The sequence below is a fragment of the Protopterus annectens genome, chromosome 2.part0 (assembly GCF_019279795.1).
Source record: "Protopterus annectens isolate FY-2018-M chromosome 2.part0, PAN1.0, whole genome shotgun sequence".
NCBI classification, from domain to species: Eukaryota; Metazoa; Chordata; order Ceratodontiformes; family Protopteridae; genus Protopterus; species Protopterus annectens.
This window is the reverse complement of record NC_056728.1, coordinates 506,493,685-506,517,014: the sequence shown is the minus strand read 5'-3', so window position 1 is coordinate 506,517,014 and position 23,330 is coordinate 506,493,685. Positions and strand designations below refer to the sequence as shown.

The window sequence follows — 23,330 nt, the reverse complement described above, 5'->3', positions numbered from 1 at the left end:
ATTGTCCACAAAATTACACAGATGTAACCAGGCATAGCACCTCATGGCTATGCCAGTCCCAACTGCCCTGGCCACTTCATCCGCTGCATTATGTATTAGGTGCATGAAGAGGTTCATAATGCTTGACATGATAGAATAGTTTCAAAGTTGCTTCTTTGACTCTGGCATCAACGTGTTTTTCAGAGAAGATGATGACTGGTAAGACAAATCTCTCTGAAATCTGTTCATGTGTGTGGATTCAACTCAGGGCCAAAGCACAAAGCTGCCTGAAGCATACGCCAGCTTCCAGAGCCTGTCCATTGCCCTAGATTCTTTACTGAGTTCTCTTTTAGTGGCTGACACCACAATGGTGGAGTCTTCCGCAGGTGATATTGCCCAGTGCTGTTTCTCTTTTGGGAATTTATGAGGGACTGCCTTGCAGGTGACGGGCTCCTGCCAAGACCTTCTAGCCTCTAAGTCAATTAAACTGTCATCTGGAGGGACCACCCAGGTCATAGATTGTGTCAGCCCATTAGGCCTCAAACAATGCTTCCTTTGTCTTGGGAGGAGGATCAATAGCCAAGCTCCCCACTGGCACATCAGTTCTAAAATTTCACCAAATGAAGCATCGTCTGAAAAGAACTATGGGGGGGCCCTTTCTAAGGTAGAGGACACCATGCTGAGTCTAGGTTCTGCTTCTTACACAGTCTCTTTTTTGGAAGATCAGGGATGTGTCAACTGACTCCTCAGAGGACCATCTCTGCTTCTGAGCAGCTGGTTTGAGGCCAATGGAGTGCCTCTAACTGGTGGATGTCTAACAAGAATATGACGAGAATGGGGTGGAACAGCGACTGGAGGTACATGTGGATCTACTCTCGAGTGAAGAAATAATCCTTCCCAACACCTGGAAAATCAAACCAACTTCCACTGGATCCCGAGAGAGATGACTCCAATTATGAATTCAATCCACTACTTCAGAGAAGCAGATACTGCTGCTGGAGGAACCATGAACCCAAAAAGTTAGCAGGCCATGAAGAGGGAATCGGCACCAAAGATTCAAAGGCAGAGGTTTCTGACACCACCACCAGTGCTGTGGGCAACAGCCCACTGATGGAGCCAAAGACACCAATCCAAATCCTTGGGTTTGAGACTCTAACAGATCCAACAAAGACGGCATCAAATGTGGCAAAACAGTATTTCCCTCAGCCAAATATGCAAAGAGAGTTTGGCCAAAGGATCTGAGAGGAACAACTGTTCCTAAGTAGCAGGAGCCAAAAGGCAGACTGATAAGGGAGCAATAATTGGGAGCATTTGAATGGATTCTACTGCCTTTGGAGCCAAAGACTATGGAACGACCCTCATCTCTATTTGTGTCTTGATGCCGCTTCTGATGTACTCCTGTAAGACTCAAATGATTGCACAGAAAGATATGAGGGAGACCTAGATGAAGGGTGCTTCACTTTCTCTGAAGAGAATAACTTTTGTGGCATTGTGAATGGATCCAAGAGCTCTGGATCCAGAGGAGGTGTGTTGGTAGAAGTTTGGGTCCTGTGCTCATCAAATGTTGGGACTTTTTACAGATGGAGTCAGAAATGAGGAATCACCATCTCAATTTTGGATACTATCTACTATCCTTTTTGCTTTAATGGTTTGTTTGAAGGTTTTTTTTTTTTTTATAATACTTTAAGACCTCTGGATCCCTCAATAAGGATGCTTTTCAGTCTACATCTCCTGTGTACTAAGGGTCTGATAAGTGAGGAATTCCCAAGCACAAGACACTTGTACACATGGTACATTTTTTTTAAATCAGTCTGTCTTTCCATCTTTAACAAAAAATTCCACACTAGTAGCACAGATAACAGCCAGTCAAAAACTACTCACACATACACTTAACTAACAATCTAAATGTCTATGAAAATATTTATGAAGTTCTCTAAACTGCTACAATATTAACAGAAGACGAGTAGCAAAGTACCAATATGTACTATCCAAACACCTGTAAAAATGTAAGCTTAATAATGTCTGGTAGGAATCAATTGTGAAAAAATGCCAGGATGACAGGGTCTCAAAGACAGAGTAATATCTGCAAGAAGGCTAGAAACTATATTAAAAAAAACACAACTAGCTAGTGCTGAGAAAAGGATAACTTACATAAATGGAAATAGAAAAGACAAAAATGAGGTAGAGGACTAAGCTGCAAGTGATTACGGTTCATATCTCAAAGGAAGCAAAGAAAATCTGAGGTAGCTAGCAGGAGAGGTTGCATTATGGGAAAGGAAACCATTAAAGGGCCTTGAGGATGGGGCACTGATGCTTTCAAGTCAAATCAAATAGACTGAATGAACAGGATATTTTCTGAAACAGAATAGGTCATCCTAGAGAAAGAAAGATGCAATAAATATTCTTAAGGGGAAAATAAAAAGGAAAATAAGGGTGAATGGGGCTTTCTTCAGAGATTAGCCCTCATAAAATGTCCAGTAAAGGGTTGATGCATTACAAAACGAAAGATGAAACAGGATTATTGTCTGCAGTGGAACAGAAGAAATCTGGATGCTTGTTTTTTTAAATCTAGACTACAGGATTAAAATGATTTTGTAGAAAAAGGCAAACATGAATCAAGGGCTAATAGGATAAAAAATACATAATGGGTGAAAAGTGAGTTTATTACATTTATTTTCTGAAGATTTTTACTGGCAGTAACAAGGAAAGTCACAAAACAGAAAACCAAATGATATAGTATTTGGAAGTAATTTCATTGTACTAGAACCAGTTCACATGTGCCGGTCGTCCGACTATTGAAATTTTCATTTTCAAGTTTCAGAACCGAAGTCTTCAACTAAGCTAAGTACCCCGTTGGGGAACCTTTTTCTTACTCTAAATCGATGTCAGTAAAAGTTAACAATTGTATTTCTTGTGGAAAGCTAATGCCCCAAAGATTCTCATTTGTACTGCATTCCTTGCTTAGGCCCAGACCACAAAGTACCTCGCTGTCGGTTTTGTGCCTTACTCAAACCTCGAACTATTCGTCATCAGCTCATTTATGCTTCTAAGTATTTTTGGTACTCTCAACGAAGGTTCAAGGAACTCAACACTAGAAGAAAGACAGCACCAAAAACTGTTCCCAGAACAAACCACGATCCACGAATATGTCACAAAGAACTTCTTTTATTGAAATACAAAACGAAGGTTGAGCGCTTTTCATCTACCCAATGTAGATTTCATCAGAACACTGAATATATCAAACCTTGTCTCTTAAATACTTTAAAATTCCCGCCTACAACACCACCTGACCAATTAAACTACCATTAAGTTTTAAAGACATAAGAACATAGATATACACTCAATCAAATATGTATATAAAACAATTTTTCATTGTTAAATATAGGCATTTATATACTTTGGTAATGCACAATATATTTAGGCAGGTCATAACTATATATTGTATTTGTTATGTAATTAGTATTTACTGTAGGATTATATCTTACATTTGATATTATTCCTTTTATGCACTCCATGCATTTGTCATATTTTATATAAAACATTCATCTAGTATGTATTATTAGAGTTGGGGTATGGTTCATATTCCACCGATAGAGAACTTTTATTATATGATTGAATTTTGATGCTGTTCTAGGCATTTTGTAACCATTATTAATACTGATAATATTTAGAAGGCTGTTTATATGGGTTTTACCAAATCTATGTTCTTATGTCTTTAAAACTTAATGGTAGTTTAATTGGTCAGGTGGTGTTTTAGGCGGGAATTTTAAAGTATTTAAGAGACAAGGTTTGATATATTCAGTGTTCTGATGAAATCTACATTGGGTAGATGAAAGCGCTCAACCTTCGTTTTGTATTTCAATAAAAGAAGCTCTTTGTGACATATTCGTGGATCGTGGTTTGTCCTGGGAACAGTTTTTGGTGCTGTCTTTCTTCTATTTTGGTACTCTGTTCAATTATCCAGAAATGGCTTCGGTAAGCCACCCGACTACCGACATTCCGAAAAACCGTAAAGATAAAGACAGAGACAGAACGCATAGGTCCAAAGCTGCTGACAACGCTTCTCCTAAGCTAGTAGCCAGTTCGCCAGTACTGAGTGAGGCGCTTTCGCAGCCCCTGATACCTGCTACTTCAGATTTGCAGGTCTATACTGAGACCCATTCGGAGTCCGGTATGCCGCGAGTTGCTTCCTCGACTGTGGAACCTGCAGTTGTCTCTACCTTGGATGGGTCCGGAGCTGCTGTGCAGGCATCGGCTTCCAAGGGTGTATTCAGGCCTACTGACTTGCATATTAAACTGACGCCATCTTCTTCTTCAAGGCCTAAAATATGATCCATGCCTAGAAAACCAACACCCGGACTGCATGGTCAGGCCCCTATGCCTAAAAAAAAAAAAAATGATAAGAATGGCTGAAGACCTTATTACTCTAATCAGGGGAAGCCACCCTTCCCCCCTCTAAGAGACCTAGGACTGATTTTTCTTCTGATCAGGACTCTGAAATTTCTGTTTCCACTGATGACCAGGATTTACCCTTAATTACCTATGAGGATTCTGATGCAGAGGACTCCATTCCCTCTGCTTCCCCCTCCAGAGGATTTCTCTTTTGGTGAAACCTTGCATACTCTTAGGGAGCATTTTCGCTGGTTAAGCCAGGATTACTCTGACTCCAAAAAGAGGCTTAGGGATTTCTTACTCCTGCCCCAACACAGGCCTTTAGCAATACCTCCTGTACTGGACACTGTTGATGCCTTCTCGGAATCTAGCCTGGCCCCTGACTTTACCTCCTACTCCCAGAAAACCTGACAGGTATTACAAGGTTCCTGACTCTCACAAGTTCCTTTTTAAAAATCCTACTGCAGATCCTGAGACCATTTCACGGGGACCCAAGGGCATTAAGTCCACTACTGCCAAAAATCATATCCCCACTGACAGAGATTCCAGGCCGCTGGATAGATGGGGTAAGAAGGTATACACTTTTGCAAACTTGGCCATTAGGGCCTGAAACTGCCAGTTTCATACGTTAAAGTATCAGCAGTATATTATTGGATTGCTTAAACAGAAAATTATGTTGATTCCTGATTGTGCTGAAAATAAAGATTTACAGGATTTAATGCACTCTGCTGAACAAGTTGGAAAACATACTTTACAATGTGGTTTTGGTTCTTTAGAGGCATCTTGCAGGACTGCTGTCACTGGGTCTGTACTTAGAAGGCATGCTTGGCTTAAGGAGCAATCTTTGCCAGATCATGTTAAGGCTAAATTGCTGGATGCTCCCTTAAACCAAGACCGCCTGTTTGGCAGCAAAGCAGTAGTAGTACTTAAAAAGGTGGAGGAAAAAGCTAAATCTATGCAAACTGTTAAAGATTTCCTGCAAGTACAACCTAACAGATTTATTAGGCATTGGCCCTCTAAGAATTGGTCCTTTCCTGCCTCTTCCAGGCTTTCTCAGTCCAAACTCAGAGCCAAAAGAACACCCAGGCTGCAGTCCCAAGGGACTCACAGGACTAAGAAGTGGGGGGCTTCCACTTCCAAAGCAGGAAGTAGTAAGACTCCTCCCTGTGGTAAACTGTCTCAATTACTTAAATTTAAACCTTCCAAGCCCTGCTCAACTAACTGTTCCTTTAGGGGGCAAGATTGCCCTGCAGGTAAAAAATTGGGAACTCATTACCCACAGCAAATGGGTTTTAAATATAGTTTTCCAAGGATATAGATTCCACTTCCACTCCTTACCAACCCCAAACGGTTGGCCAAATATACCCCCAAATCAATGGACAGAGGCTCAAAAGCAAGTTCTCTCTCTTTTAAGCATGAGGGCTATTCAACCTGTTCCAGGAGGAGAAAGGGGACAGGGTTTCTACTCAAGACTTTTTCTGTTTCCCAGAAAAGTCAATTCCTGGCATCCTATCCTGGACCGGCCTATCCTAAATTCAACATGCCAACTCATCAGCTGCTTCCTATGCTAGGCAAAGATGCCTGGTTGGCAACACTGGATTTAAAGGAAGCCTACCTGCACATCCCAATAAGGGAAATCTTGCAGAAGATACCTACGCTTCAAAGCAGGCTACATGCACTATCAGTTCTCTGCACTGCCCTTTGGTTTATCTACTGTGCCCAGGGTATTCACAAAGTGCCTAGCTCCACTCATTGCTTTTTGCAGGCAAAGAAATATTCAAGTATACCCATCCCTGGACGATTGTCTAATTCAGGCAGAAAGCCAGGACATACTATTAAATCATCTGGCATTTGTAAAGAAACTGCTAACTTCTCTGGGGTACACCATAAACGAAAATAAATCACATCTTGTACCCTGCCAGCAAAGTGTGTTCCTGGGAGCAAGCTTGAATACAACTTCCCAGATGGCCTACCTCACACACCAGAGAAACAAGTTCAGTTGACAGCCTACTTCAAACAACTGGCCACAAAGGCCCAGCTATCTGCAAAGAAAAAACTGCAAGCCCTGGGGTTCATGGACTGCATTCTACTAATTCCATATGCAAGACTGCATATGAGGAAACTACAATGGTATCTAAAAAGCCTATGGTGTCAACATTCTCAGGATCTAGAATCAATGATTCCTATCATACCTTGTCTACAGATAGACTTCCTTTGGTGGGCAGAGGCCTGCCACCAAAACAAGGGACTGCCATTCACTCTACCCCCTGCTGCCCAAACCCTAACAACAGACGCATCAGACTATGCATGGGGGGCTCACTTTGCAGGAAAGTGCATTCAGTGCAAATGGAACCCAAGTCAAATGCACCTGCATATCAATCAAAAATAAATGTTAGCTGTACAGAAAGCTCTGACAACCTTCAAGGACCACATTCTTCCAGGACAATTACTGGTAAAGACGGACAACACCACTGTTATGTGGTATATAAACAAGCAGGGAGGAACCCACTCATAACCTCTTTGCAGACTAGCCATGGCTCTGTGGAACACAGCCTTGAGCTACCAAGTGCACCTACAGGCTCAATTCCTGCCAGGAAAGCTAAATACACTGGCAGATCACCTAAGCAGAAATCTCATGGACCCACACGAGTGGAAACTGGAAACAAAGATATTCAACATGTTGGGAAACAAATGGGGGAGCCCAAAGATAGACCTGTTTGCCTCCCCCCAGAACTACCAATTGGACAAATTCTGCACAAGGACTCCCCACAAACAAGCTTGGAAAGTGGATGCCCTGTCCTTCACCTGGAAAAACCTACCAGTTTATGCCTTTCCTCCTCTGCCTTTCCTCTCCAAGGTACTACTAAAGATCAAACAGGACAAACCAAGGGCAATACAGATTGCACCAGACTGGCCACACCGACACTGGGTACCCCCCTCTTGCGCAGTGTGTCACGGCTGGCACCAGGGTACCTGCCTCAGACCCCTACCCTGTTGTCCCAGCAGGAGGGCCAGAGTCTGCACCCACAGCTTCAAACCTTGAACCTGGCAGCCTGGCTAATTATCTGATCTCTCCGTTACCAGCCCTCAGTAAAAAAGTGATGGATGTCATTCTGGATGCAAGGAGGCCTAGTACTAGAAAACCCTATGCTGAAAAATGGAAAAGATTCTGTTCCTGGAGCCAAACTCAGGGGATGGGCACAGCATTGCCCAATTTACCTCAGATTCTTAAATACTTAACTGAGATGATACACAAGGGCCTTTCCTTTTCCTCCATCAAAATTCATGCCTCAGCCATTTCAGCTCATTACAATACAGAACTACCCCTCTTTCTCTCATCCACTGTTGAAGCAGTTCCTCAGAGGGGCCAAAAACTTAAGACCAACCAGGAGAGCCCTACTCCAGCCTGGGACCTCAACTTTGTATTGGAAAAACTCACTCTACCTCCCTTTGAGCCAGCTGCAAATGCAGAGTTGAAATTCCTTTCTTGGAAAACAGCCTTCCTTCTAGCCATCACTTCAACAAGAAGAGTGTCTGATTTACAGTCCCTCATGGCAGTGGAGCCTTTCATCATCTTTCATGCAGACAGGGTGTCCTTCAGGACCAATCCCTCCTTCATGCCCAAGGTGGTATCCAGTGTGGCCCTTAATCAGTCCCCATTCATTTGCCAACCTTCTTTTCTAATCCACAGAACAAAGAGGAATGGATACTGTACTCATTGGATGTGCACAGACAACTTAGATTTTACTTGGACAGGACTAAACCTCTCAGGAAATATGAAGAGCTGCTGGTTGCATTTGCTGCAGGGGCAGAGGGGAAAGCCATTTCAAAGCAAACCATTTCTAAGTGGTAGGCTACTGCATTCATTTCTGCTATAAGCACCATGGAAAACCTACCCCACAGAGGATTAGACCACATTCATCTAGGGCTGCATCTACCTCTACAGCTTTTCTCAGAGGTGCCCCTACCAGGGACATCCTAAACACTGCTACCTGGTGTTCTGTACATACCTTCACCAAGCATTACCACTTGCCATTTTTTTCTAAATCTAGAGCTGGTTTTGCCACTGCAGTCTTGCAGGGCCTTATAGCTGGTCCTAATGCTATCTAATTACCTCCTCCCATCCTTAGCTTTGGGAATCTACCCAAATGTGATGACTGCAACAGTGAAACACGAGGAACATAGTACAGTTGTGTATACTTAACATAAATGTAGATATTAGAGTGTATTCACTGTTGCAGTCCTGGTTACCCTCCCTCCAGCCCCCTGACTTCTACTGACTATACCTGTATTCTTGTTTACTATGTTTAAAGCTTTTTGGTGCATTTGCTTTTTTTGTTGGAGGTGTAACCTTGTACATAACTGCTTCCCATTATGGGGACACCTGACATCCGGGGCAAGAAAAACTGATGTAATGGCGTTGGCTGCATGCTTTATACCCCTGACTACCTGACATCATGGAAGATGAGACAGCAACTGATGCAGGACCCAAGACTTTGATAATCAGGCCAACTGAGGGTTACTGCAAGCAGATAACCCAAATGTGATGACTGAAACAATGAATACACTCGAACAGCTACATTTATGGTAAGCGCACACAACTGTACTTTCTGCATTGCAAAGTTACACAAAGGAAAATAAAGTATGCAAACTTATTTGGCACATGAAATATTGTTATAAAAGGTAATAATTAACATGAAAGCATTTGATAATGATATTAGGTAAATTAAAAAATCTCCCCCTATTCTTTTCAATAAATGTCACAAAATATTAAATTAAAATTTAAGTACTCACCATAACTAGGCATCTTTGTTGTCCATTTTCATTCTTCCTCATTGTATGGTTCAGATTCAATCCTCGGATCCGACTCAGCTGTACATACCAGACTTCGGATCCAGTTCTCGAGCTCCTCCCTCTATCCATAATGCCTCACTCCGTCCCCATTGCCTCACATCAAGTTTGCTGTCCTATTTCCCCATAGTTAAAACGAAACAGGTATAGACAGACAGAAAAGGCAAGGCTCAAACCTGGAACTGTAGGTTCCAAACACAGTCCAATAGATCCTTCTAAAAGAAAAAGGATGGGGGGTAGATGGGAGGGGAGTTGAGGCTCAAACCTGGAACTGTAGATTCCAAACAGTCCAATAGATCCTTCCAAAAGAAAAAAGATGGGGGTAGATGGGAGGGGAGTTGATGAATGAAAATGGACAACACAGATGTCTAGTTATGGCAAGTACATAACTTTTAAATCTGATGTTGTCCTTTTTATTCTTCCTCAACATATGGGACAGAGTCCACAGCTACGTTGATCTTGGGTGGCCCTCATGGAAGATACTGCCGAACCAAAGTCAGCTCTGTTTCTGGAAATATCCAATTTGTAATGAGAAATAAAGGTATGAGTCTTGGACCATGTAAATGCAGCACAGATATCAACACTGACATTCTTGACGAAAAGGCCAATGAAATAGACATGGATCTGGCTGAATGAGCTCGGGGAGGTTTAGGTAATGTCACACCTTTCTGAGAGTAAATCTAAAATACACTCTAATCCATTTAGCTAGGGTAACTTTAGAAACTGGATGGCCTAGGCAATTTAGAGAAAAAGACAAAAAGATGGCTTAATTTTCTAAACTGTTTTGTCTTGTGAAGGGTAAAAACATGGTTGTCTGTGCACATCAAGGAGGTGTAGCATGTACTCCCCTTTACTGGGAGATTTTGGAAAGAAAACTGGTTAAGTGAATGGATTGGTTGATGTTATCTTCAGAAGCCATTTTAGGTACAAAGTAAGGGTTAGTCCATAATTAAACCCTATCTTTATGAAAAATAATGTAAGGAGTTTTAGAAGAAAGAGCTGGAGTTCAGATATTCATTTTGCAGAAGTTACAGCTTCCAAGAAAACAATCTTTCATGACAGACATTTTAAGTCAGATTTATCTGATGGTTCAAAAGGTTTTTGTGCTAAACCCTCAAGTACAGCTGTTAGATCCTTTATCGGAAGCCTCAGGGAAAAAATGCCTTTTATGACAGCTTTACACAATCTAGAGGAAGCCAATGAAAATGATTTGCTCCCTGTGTGGAAATTAAATTGCTGCCAAATGAAGCTTAACTGTAGAGAAACTTGCTCCTTCTTTAAAAAGGGTGGTCAAAAAAATGGAAGAATAGCAGAAAGTGGAGCAGAAAAAGGGTCAATTCCCTTACCTGATGCCCAAATGGAGAACCTCTTCCATTTACTCCTGTAAACTTTTTTGATAGAATCATTTTGAGAAGCCAAAATAATATTCTATCACATACAGCAGAAGACAGCCAGGACTGTATAACTATTACCGGTAGTGGAGAAACCATGCAGTTAGCTTGAGAGCCTGAATGTTGGGGTGTTGAATCCTCTACGGGTGACAGAAGAGATCCTGTGTAGGCTCCAGTATCCATGCAGGATAATGAAGGTGAGACAGTAGAAGAGGGACCCATACTTGCTGAGGCCAGAAGGGGGCAATGAGGATTACTGAACTCTTCAGCCAACCTGCTTTCTGTAGAAATTTGGGAATTAGGGCATAGGAGGATAAGCATAAAGGAGTCCTGAGGGCCAAGCATGCATCACAGTGTCCCTTTGGTGACGCCCCCTGAGGGGTGATAAGAGCAAAGTACCTGCTGCACTTGCTGTTGACGGGGGTGGCAAAGAGGTCGCAGCAAGGTCAGCCTCAGTGCTGAATATCATCTCCGCTACCAACTGAAGGGGAGACCATTCATGAGGCAGCACAATTAATCTACTTAGTTTGTCCCCTAGCATGTCAGTCTTCCCTGGAATGTGCAATGCAATTACAAAGTGGTCTGATGAGATCACTCATTCCCAACCCCTCATGGCTGGCCTCTCTCCAAAGGGGATAAAGATAAAGTTCCTCCTTGCTTGTTGACTTACCAGACTACAGACATGTTATCAGTGTGAACTGCAACAGTCTCCAAGGGAAAAGCATCTTAAAATGCCTGCAATGCTAATAATACTGCTCTCATCTCTAAGACACTGATATGCAACTTGGGGTGAGGGAACCACATGCCTTGGACAGTTCTTCCCAAGAAATGCCCTACCCCCAGTTGAGAACAATTTGTGGTCACTGTGGCTACTGGGTTTGACAGAATGAAGGGTCTACCCAGGAAAAAAAATCATCTGATTCTATCCACCAGCAGATGTGCTGCTTGCAAATCGGGGTGAGCTTTACTTGAAAAGACAGGGGTTGATATCGAATGGACCACTGTACAGCTAGAGTCCACTGGAGAACCTGCATAAAGAAGCATGCTAGAGGAAGCAGACCTATTGCTGCTGTCATTGACACTACCTGTGCTGTCGTATTCAAAACTGAACTGATGAACTCCAATCTCCGAACTGGCATAAGTTTTGATTTGGAAAGATTTATCGTAATTCCCAAAGTTTTGCAAATCTGGAGCAAATAGTCCCTGGCCTGTTGTAACAGATGAATGGAAGGGGCAGTGATCAGCCAGTCATCTAGATATGGAAACACTTGGAATCTCTTTAGTCTCAAGTAAGCTGCCACTATTGCAGTGTATTTGGTAAACACCCTGGGGACTGTGGTTAGTCCAAAGGGCAGAGCCCTGAACTAGTAATGACTGGCTACCAACTGAAAGTGAAGATATTTTCTGGTCCGTCTATTCTGATGTGACAGTATACATCCTGAAGATCTAAAGAGCACATCCAATCATCTTAGTGCAGAAAAGGCAAGATGAACTGAACTATGACCATCTGGAACTTTGCTTTCTTTACATACTGGTTCAATTTGCTTAGATCCAAAATGGGTCTAAGGTCCCCTGTTTTCTTTGGTGCTAAAAAGAAGCCTGAATAAGTTCCAAATCATAACTGGTCTTGTGGGACCTTATGGAGGACTTTTTCTAGCAGTTTCTGGATTTCTTCTGCTGCAGCCTTTCTCTGAATGGGTCGAATGTCAGGAAGTTTCTTCCTTTGATAATGAGAAAAGAAAGGGAAAAACATGTAAAAGCCTCTGGATATTATTCTTAGCACCCACAAATCTTGTGTTACACTTGCCCATGTGCCTACGTGCAAAGAGAAGCGATCCCCAACTGCCACTACAGCTGGACAGTTGGGCAGCCCTTCAGGAGCACTGAAACGGCCTGTCTGAAAAAGAATCTCCAAAGCTCTGGTTCTGTGGGCCTTCTCTATTTCTGGGGTGACATCTACTATTAAAATTTCCTCCTCTACTTCTGGAGGAATCATCCCTGCGCGAAGTTTGGAAAGGTCTCCGAGATTTACATAACCACATTTTCTTACCACCTCTCTGGTTCCTAGAAGGTTCACTGATGCGTAGAAAACTTGATCCCTATAGCATACAGGGTCTTTTCATCTTGTTTACTGCAAGTAAGTGTATCCTTTACTGATGGCCCAAACAAAGAAGTGCCATCGAATGGGGTGTTCCGCAAAGTCACATAGCTGCATCCATGCAGGTCTCATTATGGCGATGCCTGAAATAGCTACTTGTGAGGTATCGTCAGCGGTGTGAGAGATTAACCTCATTGAGGATAGTCAAAAGTAGAAAGGAATTTGTAAAAACTTGAATAACTCACAAAATATATCCTATAACAGCTCGATAGTAAAACCTGCGTCTGCTCATTATGGCGGCAAACTCGATCTGAGGCAATGGGGATGGAGAAGGGCATTATGGATGGAGGGAAAAGCTCAACAGCTGGATCCGAAGTCTGGTATATGCAGCCAAGTAGGATCAGAGGATCAGATCCAAACCTATAAGTTGAGGAAGAATGAAAAGGACATCATCAGATATATCTATTTAAACGACCACCAACACAGAAAATAAAAAATAATGTATCCTCAAGTCTTCCCATGCACATCTTCAAACCAGCTAAAAACAAACTTTGCTGAAGTGGAGGAATTACAATAAAAATAAGCAAGTATGTTTGTTCACAGAAGAAATGCATACTTTTTTAAGGTAAACATGCTCATGCATCTTTTAAGGCATATATATTTTTTTAAGATAAGTAGTGCTTACCTGCCTCTCAAGATCAGCGTATGTGTCATTCCCAACAGTCACGGGGGTCTCTTTACTCATTAACTGAAAGAAAAACATCTAAATTAATACTCAGCAGTAATGAACATTAAAATATAAAAAACAAATGTCTGTACAAAAAATAATAAATAAAAGAGAAAAACGGTCACAGAAATATACTAACGAAATTCCAGTTTATTAACCAGACTTAGCGCTTCGGCTTTACATACAGCCTTTAAAGAGAAACCTCTATTAAAAAAATCTCCATTTTTATACAATATTTTATTCAATTAATTTCTAATTATCTAATTACCAACCTCCAATTACATTCTTTATTTAAGCCTGATGGCTCCATTATATTATATTTTAAAATAAACAGTGTCTCTTTATACAACAATTTACTTTTTATTTCTCTACATTCCCCCATTGCAATTTCACCTGTTCTAAAACTGTTGCTTTTAGACAACTTGGATTTGAATTACAACTACTTAAAATGAGCCCCTAAAGGGCTTTCCATATTGACATTAATATCTCTAACTTGTTCCTGTACACGTTCTTTCAAAATATCTGTTTTCCCAACATAATGTAGTCCACGACCACATTTCGGCAGATGTATAACAGTTTCTGTGTTACAATTATACAGTCCATTTGATATAAAATGTATGCCATTAATGTTTTCAAATCTTCTTACTACATACTTGCAACTGCAGCATTTATTTCATGTACAAGTTCCCTTATTTACCACCATTCCACTATACATTATAGTACTTGGTGGAATAAAATCTTTATGTATTAACATATCAGCCATGTTTCTACCCTTCTTGTAAGATATCGGGACATTAATCAGCATTACTTCTTTCAAATCTTTCTGTTGTTTTATTTATGAACACTAAAATATGCCTACATCTAATTCTTGGTACTGCTGTGTACTACTTACGAATTTGCAAACAAGTACATATGTTAAAAAATCAAACTAGATTTTCCTATTTAAAATGTATGATGCTGAAATCAGAATTGTGGGGGGATTTTCTGTGACTTCAATAAGGCATGCAGACACAAAAAAGTCATTAAAGTTACTGTAAAGTAAGATGACAAAACATTTAGCAAACAAAAACGAAGATGTGACAAATATGACTTACAACTCAATACATATACAAAGATCTGACAGTCACTGCAACAATGACAGTCAAGATAGGATGGAAGGTTGAAAAAGATAAAGGAATATTTTAAATTGAATGTAATAAAGTATCCTTGTGTGCCATTTCCTCTAAGAAGTGGGCTAAAATCTAAAAGTTCTAAGAGCAAATGGAGGGGGGGTGAGCACGCATGATACCCAACGAGACATTTTAATGGTTGCCAATGAATAACAGTACAAATACAATACTGTCATGTTGCTGGGCAAACTTTGTGGCTGAAATTCCCTGACAAATACCAAAGTGCTAATTAGAAGCCAAGCAAAAGTTATAGGAATCCATAGTATAATGCAAGACATCCATAGCTGTAAGCCACCCACTGATGCAAATTCCAAAATATGAGTGCTGCACACACACAAAGTGCTCATCTATGAATCTCAATCCGTGTGTTTTGATGCTCTATCACAGATTTTCAAATTATTTCTGTTGTAAATAGTTCTCTAGGTGGGTTGTTGCAATACTTATCTGCAATTGGGTCAAGAGTAAAAAGGAGATGACTTCCAAGATGGGCTACATGCTGATTAAACATGACTACAGCTCTCTCAGTATGAAAACAGAAACTATGAAAATGGGCCAGTGAAGCTGTTCATTTGGGTAAAAGTTAGCCAAGGACTAGTAATTCCCCTGTTTTGATGCTAACAAAGAAGAAATTTGGAGAAAGTACAGTTGTGTACATTTACCATAAATGTAGATGTTCAAATGTATTCACTGTTGCAGTCATTACATTTGGGTAATCTGCTGGCAGTTTGCCCTCAGTCGGCCTGATTAACAAAGTCTTGGGGTCCTGCGTCGGTTGCTGTCCCTTCTTCCATGATGTCAGGTAGTCAGGGGTATAAAACATGCAGCCGACACCATTACATTAGTTTTTCTTGCCCCAGATGTCAGGTGCCCCCCAAATGGGGAGACAAATATTAAAGTATTTAAAAACACAAAAATATACCTCCAAACAAAAGCAAACACACCAAAAAGGCTTTTAAGCATAGTAAAGGAAGGAAAGCAGAAGTATAGTAAGAGAAAAACAAGGAGTTGGAGGGAGGGTAACCAGGACTGCAACAGTGAATACACTCAAACATCTACATTTATGGTAAGTGTACACAACTGTACTATGTTCTTTGTATTTCACTGGTGCAGTCATTACATTTGGGTAGATTCCCAAAGCTATGGATGGGAGGATGGATTTATACAGCATTAGGACCAGCTATAAGGCCCCTGCAGGACAGCAGTGGCAAAGCCAGCTCTGGATTTAGAGAAGAAAGGTAAATGGTAATGTTTGGTGAACATATGAACTGAGCTCCAGGTAGCAGCTTCTAAAATGTCTCTGGTAGGAACACCTCTGCGAAAGGCTGTAAAAGTAGATGCAGCCCTGGTGGAATGAGATCTGATCCCCTGGGGATAAGTTTTACCATGGTACATGTAGCAGAAATGAATACAATGGCTTATCCATTTGGAAATGGTCTGCTATGAAATAGCCTTTCCCTCTACTCCTACAGCAAATGCCACCAGTAGTTCAGATTTTCTTAGAGATTTTGTCCTGTTTAAGTAAAATCTAAGTTGTCTGTGTACATCCAATGAATGCAGAATCCGCTCCCCCTTGTTCTGTGGATTGGGAAAGAAAGTTGGCAAATGAATGGTCTGATTATGAGCCACAGTGGATATCACCTTAGGCATGAAGGATGGATAGGTCCTGAGAGACACCCTGTCCGCATGAAAAATAATGAAAGGCTCCACTGCCATAAGAGCCTGTAATTCAGAAATCCTTCTAGCTGAAGTGACTGCTAAAAGGAATGTTGTTTTCCAGGAGAGAAATTTTAAGTCTGCAGTAGCAGCTGGCTCAAAAGGAGGGAGAGTGAGTTTTTCCAATACAAAACTGAGGTCCTGGACCTTTATTAGTAGAGATAATTTTCTACTTGAGAAGTTAGGTAATTTGCCTAAAATAGTGTACAGAAGAGTGTCTAATTTAAAAAACATACTTGAGCGCAGAGCTCCCAGAGTCAGGGGGAGACTTGTAGGTATGTTTACCTGTGGAGCATGCAGGATGTGTAGATATATTAAGACAGGTAATTCTTTTTGTATAGGTAATAATAGGAAATACAATCATAACTATAAATTTAACTGCGAGTCCAAGGCAGTGATATATATTGCCATGTGCATTAAATGCCCGGCATTTTACGTAGGTAAAATAGACCGTAAGTTCTGGGAGAGAATCTATGAGCATATCTATGCCATAGATAAGAATAAATGTGAAAATGCACTGGCTAAGCATTCTAATTTATGTGGTGGTCATAAGTTTTGCTTTAACGCTATCGACCACATTCAGCCTGATATTAGAGGTGGTCCTTCACCGTTACTATTGGAAGAACGAGAACTAGAATGGCAATTGTTGTTAAATGCCTTTGCATACCCTGGATTAAATGAGGCTTGCAACATTTCTTGCTTGTTAAAATTAAAAAGTTTAGCTAGGTGAAAAATTTCACTAGTTAAAAATGTAAATATTATATATTTTTATTTTTAAATTCATTATAAGCAGGTATTTATATATATATATATATATATATATATATATATATAGATAGGAGTATTATATAAATAGTATGTTATGGTAGTGTTTTTGCCGACTCATTTTACTAATGTGTTTTAATTTTAGGTACTTGAGTGGGTGTCACAGAGTATTACATTGTTACTAATGTGATAAGGTTTATTTCTTTAAATGAAACACTCCACTGATTCGTTCGTTTTTAACATGTGCTCACCTATTGAGTGTATTTTAAAATGTTTGCACTAATTTGGTATTAATTTCTGATGAAGGTACCATACCTTTGGTGACGAAAAGCATTTTAAGTTGTAAATAAACTTTTCTACGTTTAATATCGTGTACTACCTTGGATTTTTGGACTTGCTTTCATTACTTTGTTTTTATGATGCACCCTAGACAAGTTAGAACCCTTTTTACAAATGCCAGATGTTTTTGAAGAATGTCCCTGTTTTCTGCCTGAATTAGACAATCATCCAGGTATGGATATATTTGAATATTTCTTTGCCTGCAAAATGCAATTACTGGAGCCAGGCACTTTGTAAAGACCCAGGGCGCAGTAGATAAGCCAAAGGGCAGTGCAGAGAACTAGTAATGCAAATAGCCTGCTTTGAAGCGGAGGTATCTTCTGTAAGATTCCCTGATTGGGATATGCAGGTAAGCCTCTTAAGTCTAGAATTACTAACCAGGCATCTTTGCCTAGCATAGGAAGTAACTGTTGAAGAGTCAGTATCTTGAATTTTGGAATGTCCAGAAATGTGTTTAGAGTAGATAAGTCCAGAACCTGATGCCATGATTTGTCTTTTCTGGGTACCAGGAAAAGTCTTGAATAGAAACCTAGTCCCTTTTCCTCTTCTGGGTCTGGCTGCATAGCTCCCATGTTCATGAAAGACAGTACTTGTTTCTGGGCCTCTGCCCACTGATTTGGGGGCAGGTCTGGCCATCCGTTTGGGATTGGCAACGTGTGGAAATGAAATCTGTATCCCTGGGATACTATATTTAAAACCCATTTGTCCTGGGTTATAAGTTGCCAGTTTCTTGCATGAAGTGCCAGTTTTCCCCCCAAAGGGGCGGCTAAAAGGTAAGTGCTTGGTAAGTGTAGAAGGAAGTCGTTGAGACTGCTTACCATAGGGAGGTGCCTTGTTGTTTCCAGATTAGGAGAAGGAGGCACCCCATTGTTTTGTTCTAAAAGACCCTTGTGACTGAAACCTGGAGCCTTTGGAATGTCTGGGTTTGACTTGAGTGGCTCTTGAAGGAACTGGAAAGGACCAGTTCTTAGTAGGCCAGTGCCTACTAAATCTTGGAGGTTGCACTTGTAAGAAGTCTTCCACAGTTCGCATAGATTTAGCTTTATCTTCCATCTTTTTTAAAACTTCTTCAGCCTTATTACCAAAGAGACAGTCCTGTTGTAAAGGAGCATCCAACAATTTTGCTTTAACATGATCAGGCAGAGATTGCTCCTTAAGCCAAACATACCTTCTAAGCACAGACCCAGTAACAGCAGCCCTGCAAGAGGCCTCCAAAGAATCAAAACCACATTGCAAAGTATGTTTTCCAACTTGTTCAGCTGAATGCAATAAATCCTGTACATCTTTGCTTTCCACACAGTCAGAAATTAACAATTTTCTGTTTAAGCAGTCCCATGATATGCTGCTATTTAAGCATATGAAATTGACAGTTTAAAGCCCTGATTGCCAAGACTGCTGAAGTGTAAACCTTCTTACCCAATCTATCCAGCGCCCTGGAATTTGTGGGAGTCGGCACCCCTGTAGTATATGTCTGGCTTACAAGGAGCCAGAGGAAGAGAATCAGGAGCCATACTAGATTCTGAAAAAACATCATCAACAATGTCTAGAACAGGATGTATAGCCCAAAGGCCTATGCTGAGGAAGAAGAAAATCACGGCTCTTTTTAGATTCAGGGAAATCCTGTCTTTCCCAGTGGAAATGTTCCCGTAAGGTATGTAAAGTTTCCCCAAAAGAAAAATCCTCAGGGGGAGAAGCAGAAGGAATGGAATCTTCTGCATCAGAGTCCTTATAAGTAGGTATAGACAAATCCTGTTCATTAGAAGAGTCAGACGAAACAGAATCCTGTTCAGAAGATTCATAATCAATGTCTTGCCTACGCCTCTTAGTGGGGGGGGGGGGGTACCCCTGATCAGAGTAATTAAATCTTCAGCCATTTTGATCATTTGTTTTATAGGCATAGGGGCCTGCACATATGGCCCAGGCGTCAGTTTTTTAGACATAGATTTAGATTTTGGCCTTAGTTTTGAAGATGGCATCGGTCTAATATACAAACCTGCAGGCCTGAAAACACCCTCAGAAGCCGGTGCCTGCACAGTGGCTCCGGACCCATCTAAGGTAGAGACATCCGCGGGTTCCATAATTGAAGCATCCCGCGGCATACTGGACTCCGAATGGGTCTCGGTTAAGGCCTGTGAATCAGAAGTAGTGGGTATCAGGGGCTGCGAAAGCATCTTACGGAGTACTGGCGAACTGGTGACTGGCTTAGGAGAAGCGCCGTCAGTTTCGGACCTCGACAGCCTGTCTTTTTCTTTGCGTTTTTTAGGTATTCCAGTAGTCGGATTGCTAACAGACGACATTTCTGGACAATTAAAGTATGAGCCAAAATATTTAGAAGCAAAAATATACAGACGTTTAATAGTGCGTTTATTAAACTTAGCACAAAACCGACAGCAAGGTACGTTGTGGTCAGGGCCTAGGCAAGGAATACAGTACAAATGAAAATCCTTATGAGGTATTTGCTTCCCACAAGTAATGCTATTATTAACTTTTACTGACATCGGTAATGAGCAAGAAAAAGTTTCCCCAATGGGGTACTTAGATTTTTAGTTGAAGACTTTGGTTCTGAAACTCAAAACGAAAATTTCAGGAACCGGCCGATCGGAACTTGCGAACTGCTTCTGCTTCGGGCAACGCGTGGCAAGAAAGACTAATGTAATTGCGTCGGCTGCATGTTTTATACCCCTGATGACCTGACATCATGGAAGAAGAGACAGCAACCGACGCAGGACCCAAGACTTTGTTAATCAGGCCGACTGAGGGCAACCTGCCAGCAGATTACACAAATGTAATGACTGTAACAGTGAAACACGAAGAACATCTTAAAAAAAAAAAAATCACCCAAAAAAGGAGAAGAGAAAACTTAGGCTGAGAAGAATCACTGCAGCTGCTCATCAAAAATGCAGTTCAAGATTCAGCTTTGGTACTGGAAATGGCTGCCGGTAACTTTGAGGTAAAAAAAAAAAAAAACAAATAAATCAAATAAAATAAGAGATGTTCAAAACAAATAAAACACTCAAAGAATGCATCAATTCAACTAAAATGTGGGAAAACTACAGAAGTTTTAGCTAGCTATTAAGATGAAATGAAGCTGCAAAGATCTGAGGCTAAAATAAAGAAAAGGTGGCTAAGCATAAGGATTCTCCAGAAGAGCAGTTTCACAACTAGTACAGTTAGAACACAGCTCACAGAGAAAAGCTGAGATTTTGTTTGCTGCACCGGAAAAATTGGAAGGTGCAGACTGCACTAGATTTATGGAAGCACTAATAAACAAATGGAATGGTAGTCTACAGCAGGATTTGTCATCTGCAAGGGCAGATCGGGTATACCTTCCAAATCTGGCAATAAGAAAGCAGCAAAGATCTGTTTTAGTAAAGATGACATCATACCAGCAGAAAGTTGCTCATGACAAAATTGGGGTACAAAGGAAATGTATTAAAAATGCAGAGTACTTTTGACAAATAATTCACTATACACCAGCCAGAATGGAAGCAAGTTTATAGCAGCAATCAGGAATATCGACAGACAGGTGTGAGAGTCAAGCTGCCACATCCAGTTGTCTTCAGAATAATTCCTCCAGGAAAACTAAAGACATTTTGATGCAAGCAGGCTACGGAAGAAATAAAAATTTTATCCAGTAGTGAACCAGCAAGTAGAAGAGAACTCTGCTTGTTCTTGATATTGATCACTACTGCAGTAGAGTTAGCTTATTTCCACACTACCTGCAATCAATAAAATAAAGATTCCATCATGCTACTCCTCAGCATATCCTCTATTCCCCTCCTCCTAATGGGTCATCTCTCATCCTTCCATGACTTTGTAATCATTTTCAACATTTCTCCAACTCTGTCCCAACCACCTATTCATACATCCTCCCTATATTCTTCACACCAAACCTATTTAATGACGCCCCTCACCATTATTCAAACAGACTGAGTAACTCAAACCAAACAAAATTAAGTGGAGAAATATTCTCCAACAAGAAAGTATCAGAAATTTCCAATTCCTGACCCATCCTATCATAATGAATATCAACACAATTCGCTTCCACATGACTCTAACCCCACAATGGTCATCCTCCAACCCTGGTAACTTAACTTTTGCTGCCCTAAATGTTAGGAGCACAAGAAATAAAACTGAACTACATGCCTGGAGTACCCATCATAAGGCTGATATACTTGCTGTAACGGAAGCTTGTCTTAAACCAGCATAAACACCAAAATTACACCTCCCGGCTAAAATATCACCATAATTACTATATAAAAAGAGGAAAGCTGGTGGTTTTGTTTTAATATTTCCCAACAACGACAGCATTTCCCCTTACAACAAATCAATACCTAAATTCAGTTCAGATGATTTTTGTATTACTTTCTTGAAAATAGACTATTATAAACCAATATGTAATGTACTACTGTCATGTATATCCCTCCTGGTGACAATTCAGCTGTACTGGAAGATAACCTACAATGGATTATACATAACAATTCCATAAGAAAAAAATACTACTAGGGCTAACAAAATTCTAGACGTAAAAATAGAGTCTAAAAACAACTAATTACCCATCCATAGACAGTACAGTTTGTAACACTTACCATAAATGTAGATGTTCGAGTGTATTCACTGTTGCATTCATGACATTTGGGATTGTCTGCTTGCAGTAGCCCTCAGTCGGCCTGATTATCAAAGTATTGGGTCCTGCGTCGGTTGCTATCTCATCTTCCGTGACGTCAGGTAGTCAGGGGTATAAAGCATGCAGCCGACACCATTACATCAGTTTTTCTTGCCCCAGATGTCAGGAGCCCCCCCCCCACAAATGGGAAGCAATTAATGTACATATAGATATATATATATATATATATATATATATATATATATACATACACACACACACACACACGCACACGCACACACACACACACGCACACACACACACAAGGTTACACCTCCAACGAAAAAGCAAATACACCAAAAAGCTTTAAGCATAGTAAGGGAGAGTAAAGGCATAGCCAAAAGAAATCAGGGGGCTGGAGGGAGGGTAACCAGGACTGCAACAGTGAATACCACTCCAACATCTACATTTATGGTAAGTGTACACAACTGTACTATGTTCTTCGTGTTTCACTGTTGCAGTCATCACATTTGGGTAGATTCCCAAAGCTAAGGATGGGAGGAGGCATTTAGATAGCGTTAGGACCAGCTATAAGGCCCTGCAAGACCGGAGTGAAAAAGCCAGCTCTGGATTTAGAGAAAATTGGTAAATGGTAATGCTTGGTGAAAGTATGTACAGAACTCCAGGTAGCAGCTTCTAGGATGTCCCTGGTAGGTACACCTCTGAGAAAGGCTGTAGAGGTAGATGCAGCCCTGGTTAAATGGGGTCTAATCCCCTGTGGGATAGGTTTTCCATGGTGCTTATAACAGAAATGAATGCAATGGCCTATCCATTTAGAAATGGTTTGCTTTGAAATAGCCTTCCCCTCTGCCCCTGCAGCAAATGCCACCAGCAGTTCAGATTTCCTTTGAGGTCTGGTCCTGTCCAAATAAAATCTAAGCTGTCTGTGCACATCTAAAGAGTGCAATACCCTTTCCCCTTTGTTCTGTAGATAAGAGAAGAAGGTTGGCAAATGAATGGACTGATTAAGAGCCACACTGGATACCACCTTGGGCATGAAGGAGGGGATAGGTCCTGAGGGACACCCAGTACGCAAGAAATATGATGAAAGGCTCCACTGCCATAAGGGCCTGTAGTTCAGATACCCTTCTTGCTGAAGTAATTGCTAAAAGGAAGGCTGTTTTCCAAGAAAGAAATTTTAACTTTGCACTTGCAACTGGCTCAAAAGGAGGAAGAGTGTGTTTTTTCAATACAAAGTTAAGGTCCCAGGCTGAAGTTGGGGCTCTCCTGGGTGGTCTTA

The 23,330-nt window shown here is 40.9% G+C and overlaps 1 protein-coding gene across 1 annotated transcript in view; it reads right to left on the bottom strand.

Moving 5' to 3' along the window:
* HOOK3 (hook microtubule tethering protein 3) overlaps positions 1 to 23,330 on the bottom strand; it is a 2,251,851-nt gene that overhangs the window by 1,471,433 nt on the left and 757,088 nt on the right. Inside the window, exon 7 of the mRNA XM_044060904.1 lies at positions 13,397 to 13,459. Within this exon, the coding sequence (XP_043916839.1) occupies positions 13,397 to 13,459 (63 nt within the window). The remainder of the gene's footprint in view (positions 1 to 13,396; positions 13,460 to 23,330) is intronic.